The sequence below is a fragment of the Chionomys nivalis genome, chromosome 26 (genome assembly GCF_950005125.1).
Source record: "Chionomys nivalis chromosome 26, mChiNiv1.1, whole genome shotgun sequence".
Lineage (NCBI taxonomy): Eukaryota > Metazoa > Chordata > Mammalia > Rodentia > Cricetidae > Chionomys > Chionomys nivalis.
In genome coordinates this window covers 17,762,821-17,778,239 of record NC_080111.1, presented here as the reverse complement: position 1 = coordinate 17,778,239, position 15,419 = coordinate 17,762,821, and the positions used below count along the sequence as shown (strand labels likewise).

General features: G+C 42.7%; 1 protein-coding gene across 2 annotated transcripts in view; it reads right to left on the bottom strand.

The window, feature by feature from the left end:
* The window catches only part of Fbxl13 (F-box and leucine rich repeat protein 13), a 143,774-nt gene that overhangs the window by 118,830 nt on the left and 9,525 nt on the right, over positions 1 to 15,419 (bottom strand). For both annotated transcript variants that reach the window (XM_057758550.1, XM_057758551.1), the window contains exons 2-7: positions 15,312 to 15,415; positions 14,825 to 14,915; positions 5,894 to 5,961; positions 5,276 to 5,430; positions 4,718 to 4,827; positions 3,024 to 3,191 (exon numbers count right to left, since the gene is read on the bottom strand). In XM_057758550.1, the coding sequence (XP_057614533.1) occupies positions 3,024 to 3,191; positions 4,718 to 4,827; positions 5,276 to 5,430; positions 5,894 to 5,961; positions 14,825 to 14,915; positions 15,312 to 15,415 (696 nt within the window). The remainder of the gene's footprint in view (positions 1 to 3,023; positions 3,192 to 4,717; positions 4,828 to 5,275; positions 5,431 to 5,893; positions 5,962 to 14,824; positions 14,916 to 15,311; positions 15,416 to 15,419) is intronic.

Here is a 15,419-nt window from a genome sequence, read left to right as displayed (position 1 = left end):
AGACAGGTCTGCCAGACAGAAAATCAACAGAGAAACAAGAAAACTAATGGATCTTATGACTCAAATGGTTTTAAGAGACATCTACAGAACATTTCAGAATATATATATATATATATATACCTTCTTTTCAGCACCTCATGAGACCGTCTCTAAAACTGACCTTATGCCGGGCGGTGGTGGCGCACGTCTTTAATCCCAGCACTCGGGAGGCAGAGGCGGGCGGATCTCTGTGAGTTCGAAGCCAGCCTGGTCTACAAAGGGAGTTCCAGGACAGGCTTCAAAGCTACAGAGAAACCCTGTCTCGAAAAAAAAAAAACAAACAAACAAAAAAACAAAAACAAAAAAAACTGACCTTATATTCAGTCGCAAAGCAAGTCTCATCAGATACAAAAAAAAAAAATTGAAATAACCCCTTGTTATCAGACCACCATGGCCTGGATTAAAGCTGTATTTCAACAACAGAAAGCTTACAAACTCGGGAAAACTGAACAACTCTCTACCAAGTTACTGTTGGGTCAAGAAAGCAGTAAAGAACTTAAAGACTTCATAGAATTCAATAAAAATGAACACACAACGTACCCAAACTCATGGGACACAATGAAACAGTGCTAAGAGGAAAATTCATAGCACTAAAGGCCTTCATGAAGAATTTGGAGAAATCTCATACTAGCGACCTAATAGCACCCCTGAAACTCTGGAACAAAAAAGGCAAACCTAAGAGGAGTAGATGACAGGAAATAGTCAAACTGAGGGTAGAAATCAATAAAATAGAAACAAAAAGAACAATACAAAGAATCAATGAAACAAACTAACTGAAAGGCAGAGAGAGAATATCCAAATTAACAAAATCAGGAACAAAAAGGGACATAAGAACAAACTCCAAAAAATCCAGAGAATCATTAGGCCATACTTCAAAAACCTGTACTCCACAAAATTGGAAAATCTAAAAGAAATGGACAAATTTCTTAATAGATACCACTTACTTATCAGAGTTAAATCAAGACCAGATCAGCAATTTAAATAGACCTACAACCCATAAGTATATAGAAACAGTCATTAAAAAAAAAAAAAAAAAGTCCAGGGCCAGACAGTTTTAATGCAGAATTCTACCAGACTTTCAAAGAAGAGCTAACATCAATACATCAATACTCCTTAAATTATTCCGCACAATAAAAACATAAGGAACGTTGCCAAATTCTTGAGGCCACATACCCAAACCATACAAAGACTCAAGAAAGAAAGAGAATTACAGACCAGTTTCTCTCAAGAGAATTGATGCAAAAATACTCAATAAAATACTGGTAAACTGGATGCAAGAACACATCCAAAGATCATCCACCAAGAAGACCAAGTCGGCTTCATCCCAGAGATGCAGCCATGGCTCAACATACATGAATCTGTCAATGTGATCCACCATATAAACAAACGAGAGAAAAAACACATCATCATCTCATTAGATGCTGAAAAAGCCTTTGATACCCCTTCAGTACCCCTTCATGATAAAAATCTTGGAGAGATCAGGAATACAAGGGACATACCTACACATACTGAAGGTAATATACGGCAAGCCAGTAGAGGGATCAGTTGTGGGGCCCAAGGCAGTCAAAGGCCCAGGAGAGCACAGCTGCCTAAATTAACCCAGTGCCACAGAGAGGATGAGAAGAAAAGGGCACAAGACACCATGGCTGTGCACTCTAACGAAAACCCAGCACGCATTGACTCATGAGGAAACGTAAAACAAGCCAAATTTGAGAGATGCCCTATAATAAAATTTGCCTAATTTTCATTTCAAGGGCCCAAAGATTAAAGGCTGTGGAATTGATCTGGGCTGAAGGAAATCAAGAAGATGAAACAACTGAGTACTACATACAATCTGGACTGGTGATGTAGGAGTGATTTCTTTCTAATCTGTTGCTTTCATTGGTTAATTAATAAAGAAACTGCCTTGGCCCATTTGATAGGCCAACCCTTAGGTGGGCGGAGTACACAGAACAGAATGCTCGGAAAAAGAAGCCGAGTGAGGCAGTCGCCATGATTCTCCCACTCCAGACAGACAGGTTAAGATCTTTCCTGGTAAGCCAGCTCGTGCTGCTACACAGAATATTAAAAATAGGTTAGATCAATATATAAAAATTAGCCAATAAGAGGTTAAAACTAATGGGCCAAACAGTGTTTAAAAGAATACAGTTTCCGTGTAATTATTTCGGGTAAAAACTAGCTGGGCAGCTGAGCGCTGGGAGCGTGGCCTGCGGCCGCTTCCTACAACAAACTGGTCTCTCTTTTGCTAGAACATTACTGAGAAACCAAGGAAAGAGGGCTGAGTCCGACGGCCTTGGTGGCTGACTTACAAATAGCCTGCTTCAGTTCTTCAGGCAGAACAGCTCTCTGTCGGATCTGAGACTTTTCTGTAAGTCCTGGCTGATTATCACACATAGGAATGTGCTCAAGAGTGGTGATGTTTAAAGCAAACATGATTTTAGAGTTGTGGAGCTCTGACTATTTCAAGAGTGCTGACACCACAAGAGGGGGAGAAAAGCCTGCTGTCTTGGGTTCTTAAAGTACATGCGCAGGAGCATGAAGTTATCTGAAGGTCCTCTGTGTTGTCTTAAGATATATAGCATAAGCCTCGATAAAGAAGGAAATATTCGCAAAGACAAAAAAGGTCAGAGAGACAGATGTACGTGTTGGCAGTACGCTATCACTCAGACCACTGACAGTGGCATAAAGAGAAATTATTAGGATGAGTGTGATAGATTTTAAGCTTTATTTCTTGACATCGAAATACTCGAGAGGCAAAAGAGACAACGTAAGTGTGGTGGAGGGAAATACTCAAATATATTCTAAAGGGTTAATGTTGCCAAACTCTATAAGGAACTATAACAAACAAGTGTGAATTACAATAGAAAAGGCGGTTGTGACAGGTAATTTATAAAGGAGGGAGCTACAGACATCACATGCTCACCCTAACACCAAGCTCTCCACAGCTCGCAAGGCCTGCCCACATTCAACAGAGCACCACCCACCTGCATTATCGCTTGATCTGGCAGCGCTGCGATGTCAAATTCCACAGGCACAGCCGGCAGGGCCGCGTCAGAGGCACTTTGCTCGGGGCTGACGGGCTTTTCCTCAACTGCTTTGGACCTCGAAAGCTTGTACTTCCATTTCCTCAGCTGAAGTTCGTGCTTTAAAATCTGCAATGGAAATAACTTATAAACTCCACGGGCTTGTCCTAAGGGTCAAAGGCAATGATGCCTAGAAAGCCCACACCTGGCATAACATTAGCACCAGGGACACGCTGCTGATTGTCTTGTGACCTAAGTGACGGTTTTCCCAGGACCACCTCAGCTTTTACAAATTGTTTTCATTAGCTATCGTAAATACTGGCACAGGAAAGCCCCTGAGAGACCTGGTGTTGTCTCCAAAGATGAGAGAACTGTGGGTCACAAAGTGGCGTGTCCAGCAGCAGAATCACCAGTGTAGGGACACGGAAGGAAAGTGTTAGCGAGGAGATAGCCAGGACAGGAGTTGAGGAAAGGTTTCAGAAACCTGTCTGATTTCTGGTTACAGCAAGCCCACTTGAACGTGATACATTTCCTGAAAGCTGTAACGAGAATGCACTTCTACGGGTCAATGAGCAACACAGTTTTAGTGTGAGGTCTTTACCTCATACTCTCAGGAAAGCCAGCACGCCAGGGATCACGGCCTTGGTGCCCAACACACACCCTTGCTCACTGACTGCAGAGTGGCTGTTGGTCAAGAAGTTGTATAGGGGGAAGGAACTCCTAAACACTCATCTAACTACAATATATACAGGATAGAATATTGCTAATACCCACTCTATATACCAGCCAGGGCATGCTACACATCACGAGGCTCAAGAGAGCCCCAACTTTTCTCAGGTTGGTTGTAGCTATGTCACTGTTAGAACATCCGTGACCCGCACAGGGAGGTGATCATAACACTACCTTAGTACACACAGTGTTTGCAAGCATAGCGTGGCAGATGCAGAGTGAAGTGGTTTCCACCATAGGAAGAGGACAGAGGGTAGCATGCAAAACAAGCCAACTCAGTGTCTGTCAGTTGTACACATCTAGAAAGCAGGACCTCTGCTTCCCGCATGGCAGACTCCAGAGTTTCTCAGGCTTCACAAGCTCCTCCTGCACATGCGGCACCGACTCCTCCAACAGTCTGATAGGTTGTGGGTGAGCGGGACTGCCGAGCCTGCCCAACTTCTTTTTCTCTTTCCTATTTAACTCAACTTTGTATTTGAAAGAGATTAAAAGCACTGCCTACTAAATAATGCGACTGCACAAATCTCAAGCTTATCTCTGTATCTGATTCAAGTACTCTGAATGTTCTAGAACAACCAGGGCAATAAAATACTCAAGTCATGTAAGCAGAAGGGAGTTTTAAGTTTTCAGGTGTTTCCTTGGGTCCTCTATTTTAATTGCTTAAATTATGAGTGGGTGTCCTAATTACAAATTCTCCAAGTTTAGCCATTAGTAATTAAAATAAATTTACTATTGAAACTGGCATATTAAATGTTGGAAAAAAGCAACTTAATCTTACTTAGAAAAGGAAAAATTTACTGAGTCCTTATCTTCTTCATTTTATTCATATCAGAGACTCTTGTAGTTTAGACACAATATTAATTAAAGAATTCCTAGTGTCTTCACCAATATCTTTAAGCAAAATATTAAAGTGTCTGATATCATACCAAATCGTCTTCTCTTGATTTACTCCTCTGTCTGGCTTTCTCCTTCCATCTTGATAGGATAAGTTTTTGCCTTTGGGTATAAAACATCTCTCTCAACCGGAGCAGCGAAACTGCAAGAAATGCACTTGGTTATTTCAAGTAGCGAAAGCTGTCTCTGGAGATAGAGTGAACTACTGCTGCTGACAGCTCGGGCTTCATTGTAATCACACAAAATTAACTACTGTTGTAGCATTAGATAGCGCTCTAGAGACTTTTAAACCTGTAAATATCCCCTGTGCCCTTAGAAACTGGAGAATATATATATATATATATATCCTTTTTAAAAAACAAATTTATCTTTTACAAAACTTGGACTTATAAACATTTCATAAGAAACATAACCAACACATAGTATTTGGATATTCAGAATTATCAGGAGCCAGGAAGAGCAAATAGGCTGGGGAGCAGGCAGCTTTCTCAGCTGCACCCAAGCTAAGCGCTCTCTAGGCTTAACGATTGGTTTGCTGATTGGCGGTATAATTGAACACCAAAACTTGGTGCTGTGGGGTGGACATTTACCTACAAGTCTTTCTCTAGTGGTCTTCACATAGGAGAACCAATGAATAAAAAATGATTTCAGACATCTAGAATTGTAATGTTCTATTGCTCTGTTCATTTTTTCGGCCATGATTGCCTCCTGATTTGCACGAGGTATTGCGACCTCCTTCCAACCACTGCAGGCAAAAGATACAGAAATACATTATTCTCAAAATAATGCTTTGAGACTAGGGTAATAGAGTCAAAGATAAAAGAAGTGGAATAAGAAATGAGATGCCGTTTACTCCCTCAAAATCACAGCACACACACACACCTGTAAACTGGGGGTACGTCTTGAAGAAGTTCTGCTAATTAAGATGTTATAATAAACACATCTTGGGATAACATCATCCTCATAACTTCAATTTACACAGAGAATAACCTTCACGGTGATTTTTTTTTTAAAAAAAAGGAATTTAAATTCCCAAACATACACAAACGCAAGGATTTTAGACAAGCTGAGTTTCAGAGAAGCAATATTTTAACTAAGTACAAGCTCATCAAATATAAGAGACGCACAGAAGGCAGAGGTAGCCTTCCTCTGTGTGTGAATAATAGAAGGGATAAAAGACAAACAATACGGAGAAAATGCATCCTCACCCAAAATGGCTCTTCACTAAATGTCCAGTGTAAAATGTGCAGGCTTTCACCATCAACTCTGGAGTCACCTAAGAGAGATACATAATTGAACTGCACATTAGAAATAAATAGAACAGCTTGGGCATGGTGGCGCACGCCTATGATCCCAGCTCTCAGGCGGCAGAGGCAGGAGGATCTCAAGGACAGCTGGTGCACAGAGCTCTAGGGCTCCCTAGCGAAACCCTGTAAAGCAAAGAAGGTGGAAGAGAGCCCCTGCAGCGCTGCCGAGGAACTGGGACAGCAGCCTCTGAGGAGAAGAGGGAGGAATCAATACCACTTACATAGTTAGAAACTGTATTTTTTATTTTTTATCATTTTTATTGAGCTATACATTTTCCTCCACTCCTCTCTCCTCATCCCCTCTCCCCTTCTACCCTCTCCTGTGACCCCCATATTCCCATTTACTCAGGAGATCTTGTCTTTTTCACCTTCCTTTGTAGATCCATATATGTCTCTCTTCGGGTCAAACTGTATTATATGTGTCTATTAATCATTTTTTACTGAAGCCGTATCTTTTTTGTGTATTTTATAGATTCTTTGAAACTCCATACGTACATACAATGCATTCTGAGCATGTTCACCTTCTACTCCTTACACTAACTTCTCCCAGACTCACCCCCATAACACACAATTCTGTGTGTCCCACCTTACACACTACTGAATCCAGTTTGTGCTGCTCACATATGCATGGCCGTGGGGTCAACAACTGGAGCATGGCCAACCTACAAGTGTGGTTCTTTGTTTGGGTTGTTAACTCTTTGGGGACCCACCACCTAGCTCCCACATAAATATGTGCAGAGTTATTCTTACCTACAAATGCCCAGCCTCAGCGTGGCTTGTTTCTAGACAACGTAACTTCAATTATCCCATTTCTCTTTGACTATGTTTTGCCTCTGGGTTTTTTACCTTTCTTTTTCTATATCTCTCTTTCCTTCTTATTCTGCAGCTGGTTGGGTGGCTGTGTGGCTGAGTGGCTGGGTAGCAGACTGTGTGGCTGTGTGGCTGAATGGCTTTGCGGCTGTGTGGCTATGTGGCTGGGTGGCTGAGTGGCTGGGTGGCTGTGCGGCTGATTCTCTTGGTAGTGCATGCCTGCAATCCCAACAGTCAGAAGGTGGAGACGGGAGGATCAGAAGCTCAAGATCACTCCCATACAACTGCATAGCAGGTTTAAAGCCAGCCTGAGCTACCTGATAGCATGGCTCAAAAGGAAAAGAAAAAGCAATGCAGTCTGTTGGTCACTATTGAGACTGATTGTCTCCTGTCAATGCTGTAAAATGATATCCTCTCCTCTAAACAACATGCAAGAATGCTTCACCAAGAAGGACGAAGAAAGCCACCAAAAAATGAAAGTATAGACCGTGGAATCTGCTTAAGGAGAAACAAACTTATCTCCCACAGCTATTCACAATGAACATGGGGACAGCTGAAGACAGTTTGACCCGACTGACCTTCTCTATGCCCTCGGAGGAGCAGACGAGACGGTAGCACATTTACTGGGTGGATGTGAGCACTGTTAAGGACCAGGAATGTTTCTGTCTTTTTTCTCTGCATGTGTATGTGAGGTGTGGTGTATGCTCACTCCTGTGCACAGGACTGGTACAAATACAGTGCCAACAAAGTTCAAGTGACTTTACACTTCATAATTTTGATCTTAAAAAAATCACAAAGATTTTACATGAGGCCAAATTTTGAAATAATTCAATGCTGCCAATAAAAATCATATTGAACGCCTCTTCTTTCCGGAGCTGAGGAACCTGAACGGCGACTGTTATCTGAATCCTTGCTCCTCAGTGCTTTCATGCTGGCAGGAACGGGACCTCAGCATTGAAAGCACAAGTTGACTTGCAGAGTGGAAAGTGTGATCACCCAGGATGCCTTCAGCAAGGCGAGGAGCCCAGGGGACGAAGGGCCACTTTGGATCTTAAGGAGTTGTAGATGTAGACACACGAAAGGCCACCTCAGCCAGACACCAAGCTTCCAGAAAGAGAACCAAGCCTCTGAAGCTCAGGTCACAGCAGCAACAGTCTCTGAAACAGAGCAACAGCTGTCTGCACAACAGTGCCGTGGCAGGGTGTGAAGGACCAGAGTTCCACCGTGAGCCAGTCCTCTCCATCACTGGCAGGTTACTAGCAGGTACCCTGATGACAGCTCAAAGGGTCTGTGCATGGAGGAACGCTCACTGTCACCTGCTTTTCAGCTCTATTTTATAAACACATTCAAATAAATACAATTTTAGAAAAATAATTTTTCATAAGCTTGTAGATACTTACTAACAACTTTATTAAGCAAAGTCACTGAAACAGTTTAGATTAATAACAAATATTACTTTTGAGGAAGAGTCTTGTTATATAAATCAGTTTGACATGGAATACCTGCCTCTGAATCATGAATGTTGGTAAAGGCATTATTTACATCTCAGATGCTATAAATAATAGGAAATAGAACACACAAATACTATAGAATTGCTACCATTCTTCCATGTTACGCTTAAATTTACAGAAAACAACATTAATCTAACTCAAATCATCATTCCCATACTTTGTCCAGATTATAGGAATATTTAAACTGATGCTTTCTCAGGGGTTAGTAATTATCCAGTCTCTCTCTCTTTTTAAAATTTTATTTATGTATCTATTTTTATATTTATTTATTTGGGTCAGGGTTTCTCTGCGTAACCCTGGCTGTCCTATAAATCACTCTCTAGACCAGACTGGCCTCGACTAGCAGAGATCCACCTGCCTCTGCTTCCTGAGTGCTGGGACTAAAGGCGTGCGTCATTATGGCTGCCTCCCTCCGGTCTCAGAAGAAAAGAAGTCCAATGACATACACCAAGGGCCAGGACTGGTTACTAAGGCTTCTTTTCCGCAGCACAGGGCATCCCTCTCCCAGACCAGCAGAGCCAAGCCCAAGAGTCCTAGGTTCACTCTCCTTTCCCCAGATGAACTTCATCTGCATCTGCGAGACTACCTAAAGCCCATGGTTTTCATCTTGATTTTAGGTTTTAGAGGGTGCTCCTGGTGACAGCACCATTGAAAAAGCTGTGTACGGCATATACAAAATTATCAAATATAAATGTTAAAGATTCAATTTTTAAAGTTGTATATATGAATACATGTGTATATATATATATATATATCTTGGACATATTTAAGGAGGAAATATATAGAACATTATAGATAGATTTGTGCTGTGTATGTGCAGTGTGTATACAATGTATATTCAGTGTATTGCAGTATTTGCAGTGTGTGCGTGCAGTGTTTTGTGTAGTGTGTGTGCAGTGTATGTAGTGTGTATATGGTATGTGTGTGCTTGTGTGTTATGTGTATATGTGTAGTGTTGTGTGGTATGTGTGATGTGTGTGTGCAGTGTGTATGCTGTGTGTATGCTGTGTGTGTGCAGTGTGTGTAGTGTGTGTGTGGTATGTGTGCTTGTATTGTGTAGTGTGAGTATGCAGTGTGTGTTGTGTGTATATGTGTAGTGTTTTGTGTGGTATGTGTGATGTGTGTGTGTGCAGTGTGATGTGTGTGTGCAGTGTGTATGCTGTGTGTGTGTGAGAAGCCACAGAGCAGAGGAAAACAATATAATTTCTCATGTTTTAAAGAACAGACTGAAAAAAAAACACTAAAATTGGTTACCTAAAAGGAGGGATAGATTAGATCTTAATATTAATTCTATATTTTGTACTGTTACATATAACTGGAAAAGCATAATTATATCAAAGAGAAAAGTAGGTGACATCAACAATGAGCAACAATTAGGTCATAAAATTTAGCTAATAAAAAAGTATTCCTTTTACTGAAACTACCTAAGAGAATACATTCACTTTAGGGAGTAAAAGAGTTGTGTGATGTGTCTAAGCTGAATTAAGTATTCTTTAAAAGAAAGCACTTGTTTTTCTGTGTTAGGCATTGGCCCGAATGCACAGCATGTGAGAGCTTGGTGCACACAGAAGTCAGGATAGGGTATCAGATCCCCTCAAAGTAGAATTACAGGTAGTTGTGACTTGCCACGATGGTACAGGAAACCCAACCTTTGTCCTATATAAACGCAGCTGTCCTGGAACTCACTATGTAGATCAGGCTGGCCTCAAACTCAGAGAACCACCTGCCTCTGCCTCCCAAGTGCTGGAATTAAAGGTGTGTGCCACCATGCTGGGCTGCACACTCAGTGTTCTTAGTGACAGTGGCTCTCTGGTGCTGTTACCCTGAAACTGGTGTATGCAGTGTCAGCATACAGCTGATCTATAATTATGCTTTTCCCTACAGGACATTTAATCATTCAAATTCAAGTTGTCAATTGTGAGCAGTAATTCTGATCACTAGCGATTAACTTATGTTAAAACCCAAAGGACTTCTAGTGACTTATGACGCATTAATTAAAAGTCAGTCAACCAGACCATCTGGGAGGACTAGAGAGATGGCACAGCAGTTAGCAGCGAGATGTGATTCTGCAGAGGACCTGGGCTTGATTTCCAGCACCTACACAGCATTTCACAACCATCAGTAACTCCACTTCCAGGGGACTCTGTGCCCTCTTCTGGCCTCCTTGGGCACTGCACACACAAGGAACCCAGATATGCATGTAGGCAAAACACCTATACATACAGAATCAATTTTAAAGGTTTTATATTTAAAAAAAAATAAGTGGGGAAAGAACCTTAATGACATCAAATTTCTACAGTAAATATAGAAAACTTAGCAACAAAAATGACTAGAACAAAGAATGAGAATGGAGTTTATAAGAATACTTTATGATCCCCTTAATAGAAACAAGACAAGAGAACTGTTGTCAATTACAGAAGAATTAGATACATGCAGCCAAGTACAATAGAGGACTCTGAATTCTGACTTGAACAGAACATTAAATAAGAAGACATTTTTGATACAATTAGGGAAGCTCAGAAATAGAATAATTATGTCTGACTATAATTAACACTAGGAGATACTCAACAATTGTTGCAATTATGTAAAACAATGGCACTATTTTTGTCTTGTGTTCCTTTTTTACAATTATTTTAAGCGATGCATACAAATAAAAAGTATACCTATTAATGAGACACTATGCAATGTTTAGCTCAGTACATACCAGGTGATGTTTAGGTCCAATTAAATGTATCTCCTCGAACATCTGCCACTTCTTTATGGTTGTAACTTACAAAAGCCTTCTAGCTTTTTAAATTATTTTATTACATGTTTATTCACTTATGCTATGTGCATGTGTGCCTCAGCTCATATGTGGAGGTCAAAGGACATAGGACACAGAAAGTTCTCTCCCAGGGACTGAACTCAGGCCACATCACCTGCTGAGCCACCCTGCCGACACTTCCGTCTTTGATCCTGTAACCTCTCTACAGCTGGGATGTCTCGCTCACATCTGCCTGCAGCTGGGTCGTTCATCATTCTTCCTCCACTGCTTCCTTCATCTGCCAGCCCCACTCTCCTAGGCCCCGAAAACCATCGTCCTAATCTCAACGTTTTTGAGATCAAGGTCTTTTAGATTCTACTAATGAGATCACAAGACGCAGATCTCTTGAGCCTGACTTGTTTCCCTTAGTGTTATCTCTGCTCATGGTTCTGGAAATGGGAGAATTCCAGTTTTTTCATGGTTGCATAGTCTTCTGCTATGTGTAGGCTGTGTGTATGCCTATTTTCTTTATTCATTCACCAGCAGATAGAAATGGTACTGTTCCTTGGCTACTGTGACCAGTACTGGATTGATTATGGGATTACAGACATCTCTGGCTTTTATTGGAGACAGTCCCACAATCTTGCCTAGACTAAGTTCAAGCTCATGATCCTCCTGCCTCAGTCACTCAAGTGTTATAATTACAGGCTTACACAACCACACTCAGCTCTCCAGAGGGCTCTTCAATGCACTGACTTCATTTCTTTTAATGTATACAAAAAGGCAGGACAATATGGCAGTTCCCTTTTCTGTACATCCTGGTCAAAACGTCCATCATTCTTCCTGGAGTAGGGTCCCCCTGGCTGTGCTTTGATGTGTTCCTAAGAGGAGCTGAACACATTTCACAGGCGCAGCTCCGGACAGCACAGCGCCTCCTGCTGAACACATTTCACAGGCGCAGCTCCGCGACAGCACAGCGCCTCCTGCTGAACACATTTCACAGGCGCAGCTCCGGACAGCACAGCGCCTCCTGCTGAACACATTTCACAGGCGCAGGTCTGCGATAGCACAGCGCCTCCTGCTGAACACATTTCACAGGCGCAGCTCCGGACAGCACAGCGCCTCCTGCTGAACACATTTCACAGGCGCAGGTCTGCGATAGCACAGCGCCTCCTGCTGAACACATTTCACAGGCGCAGCTCCGGACAGCACAGCGCCTCCTGCTGAACACATTTCACAGGTGCAGCTCCGCGACAGCACAGCGCCATCTGCTTTATTCTTTTTGCACAGAGCACCTTTGGCTACTCAGGATTCTTTTGTGTGTGCACATAAGTATTGTAGGATTGTTTTCTCTGATTTCGTACAAAAAAGGGGGGGAGGGGTCACTGACATTCTCATAGGGATTACAGTCACTCTCTCCCACCATCTTGGACAATATATTTGAACAATACTGACTTTAAGACTTTGTTGCTCTTTAAAAAGTCCTTCATCTCTTAAGTTTCTGTTACATTACTGAAACACATGAGCTTCTCTTTAAGCCCACTAGGATTGTTAAAGCAATTGTTTCAAATTCTCTAAGAGTGCTTCCCTTCTATACTGGCTGGCATCTGGTGAGTTTCTGGCACCATTTAGGTGAGCCCACTGTTTCCTGAAAGTTCTTCATGTTTGTTGGTGTGAGACATTGTGAAGGGGGAAGCACTTAAACCTCCCCTCCCTGGTCTGGTTTTGTTTACTTGCCGTGCCTGGATTTCTAAGCAGCCGCCGGTCTTCTATTTATCAGTAGTCATCTGACGATTTCAGCACAGGGCACTGCCCGGGTTCAAATACTCCAAAGGTCTACAGCTAACACTACTTTGTGGTTTGAAAGAAAACAGCCCCCAAAGGGAGTAGGAGGTGTGGCCTTGTTGGAGGAAGTGTGTTGCTGGGGGATGGGCTTTGAGGCATTTTTCTCAAGCTTTCCTCAGTGTGACAGTCAGCCGACTGCTTATTGTCTCTGAGTCAAGACTTGAGACTCTCAGCTCCTACAGTGCATCTGCCTGCACAGCTCCATGCTCCCCACCATGACAATAATGGGCTCAATCACTGAACTTATAGACGTTGCCACGATCATGGTGTCTCTTCACAGCAACAGAAACCTTAACTAAGATAGCGACTGTCCAGTCTCAGAACACTGTCTGCATACATGTCGACGTGTTGTTCAAAAAGATCTAGGAGAGTACCTCCAGGGTACTTAGTCTGTCCCCATGAGCCTGTCCTGGGGCTGAGGTAGCCTGGACACCACAATTAATATATCCTGTTCAGCTCTGTAGACTGTAGACAGCCTCGCCTGAGACTCCTGTGTTGCACCTGTGGCCACAAGTCCCCGTCAGGATTCCTATCGCTGTGTTGAAACACCATGACCAAAAGCAAGCTGGGGAGGAAAGGATTGTTTGGCTGACACTTCCACATCTTAGCTCATTATCGAAGGAAGTAAGGACAGGAACTCAGAGGAGGCAGAAGCCATAGAGGGGTGCTGCTCACTGGCTTGCTCCTCGTGGTGGTCTGAATAGGAATGGCCGCATACGCGCGTAGAGCTGAATGTCACGGGGAGTAGAACTATTGGAAAGGATTAGAACACCTCCTTGTTAAATTGACAGAAAATTATAAGAATGGAAATTGCTTTAAAATAAAGCTAATATTACTATACGATGATCTGAAATGTCAAACACACTGAGGATTGATGTTTCATTCTTCAACGTTATTTTTAATGTTTTTCTCTGAGTGTGAATTAATCTGCATCCGGCCTGGGCTGAGCTCGCTAACTAAGCAGCCCAGACACCTGAGACTCAAGTTTTCATATCTAACTTAGGCACCTTCTTTGAATACGACTCTGACTGCCATTTCCAAGCTTTGCTTGGGCTTACGTAGGCCACATCCCTAGCATGAGCCAGTGTCATACACAGTCTTGAGCACACACACACACACACACACACACACAGTGTTCTAGAAATCCCCCTCTCCTGTATTACCCCTTGTACCAGCTGCTGGAGCAGGCTCCTCCTTTCAGAGACAGCCAGGTCTGGCTTTCAGGTCATTAGCATTCTGGTCTTAACTTCACAAGCCTGATTCCCTGTATCCTCATCCGCTAGGGCCGCCAAGCCGACACTGGAGGGTGGACCACAAAGGAAGGAAGGAGACCACCTTGCTGTAGAGAGTTCTCCAAGGCTTTCGCTTCATTTTTGAGAGGATCTCGCCAAGTAACCCCAGTTGCCCTTCACTCTCTCCCATCCTCCTGCCTCAGCCTCCTGAGTGCTGGGGTTACAGGGTATGCTAGTAAATCCTGCTTCCGCAATGCTATTTCTGTCCGTGAGAGGAAGTGCGGGAGAACGGCAGTCAGGAAGAGAGAACGCCTACTCATTCCTTTGACCCATGGACATGTTTGGCTCTATGTGTGTTATTCCCCCGCTTTCCTACGTGGTCTCAATTTTAAACAGATTCTGATCTCACACTCCCCAAGAAAATCTACAGTCTGTTTGGGTACTTCAGTCAGAACTTAAGATGTGTTTCAAAGTGTTTGACTAATTACCAGTTGGGGGGCTGGAGAGATGGCTCAGGGGTTAAGAGCACTGGCTGCTCTTCCAGAGGTCCTGAGTTCAATTCCCAGCACCCACATATTGGCTCACAGCCATCTGTAATGAAATCTGGTGCCCTCTTCTGGCCTGCAGGCATACATGCAGGCAGAATACTATATACATAATAAACAAATTTTAAAATAATAATAATAATTACCAGTTGGTCATCCAGTCCAAAAAGTTGTTCCAAGTATGTTTCAGACAGTCTCCGAAGCCTTGGTTTCAGTGCTGGATCGATACACATGTCCCTTTAATAAAATTACAAAGCAAGGTCAAGATGAATTCCATTTTGAAGTACTTCTATAATTGAATCACTGATTGTCATGTACTTGTGTGGGGTGGGGAGGCTACCTCCCCTGAGGAGGCAGGTCAGAATCACCAGAATTCACTGAGCTCCCGAGAATGGCGTCACCCTTCTCTCCATCCTCACCTTGAAACTCTCAGTCTTGGGAGCACAATGGGAGCTGACCGCGTTCTCACACTGAGAAAATCAGTGAGTTTATTGTTCACATTAATCCTTGGGGACCAAAGAGCCCACGGACGGATTCTTTAACAAGCCCCAGATCGGCAAGACTTTGTCATGATGCTATACAAAGTCCTTGGCCTTCAGAATATTTCCTTACATACATCAAAACAACACTTACCAAAGAAGGTTTTCCAGACCATTTTTAATGATAATTTTGATCATTTGCTCTAAATATCTCAGTGGATCGTCAGGACATGTCACAAGTAACCCACATAGCAGCGCCTGT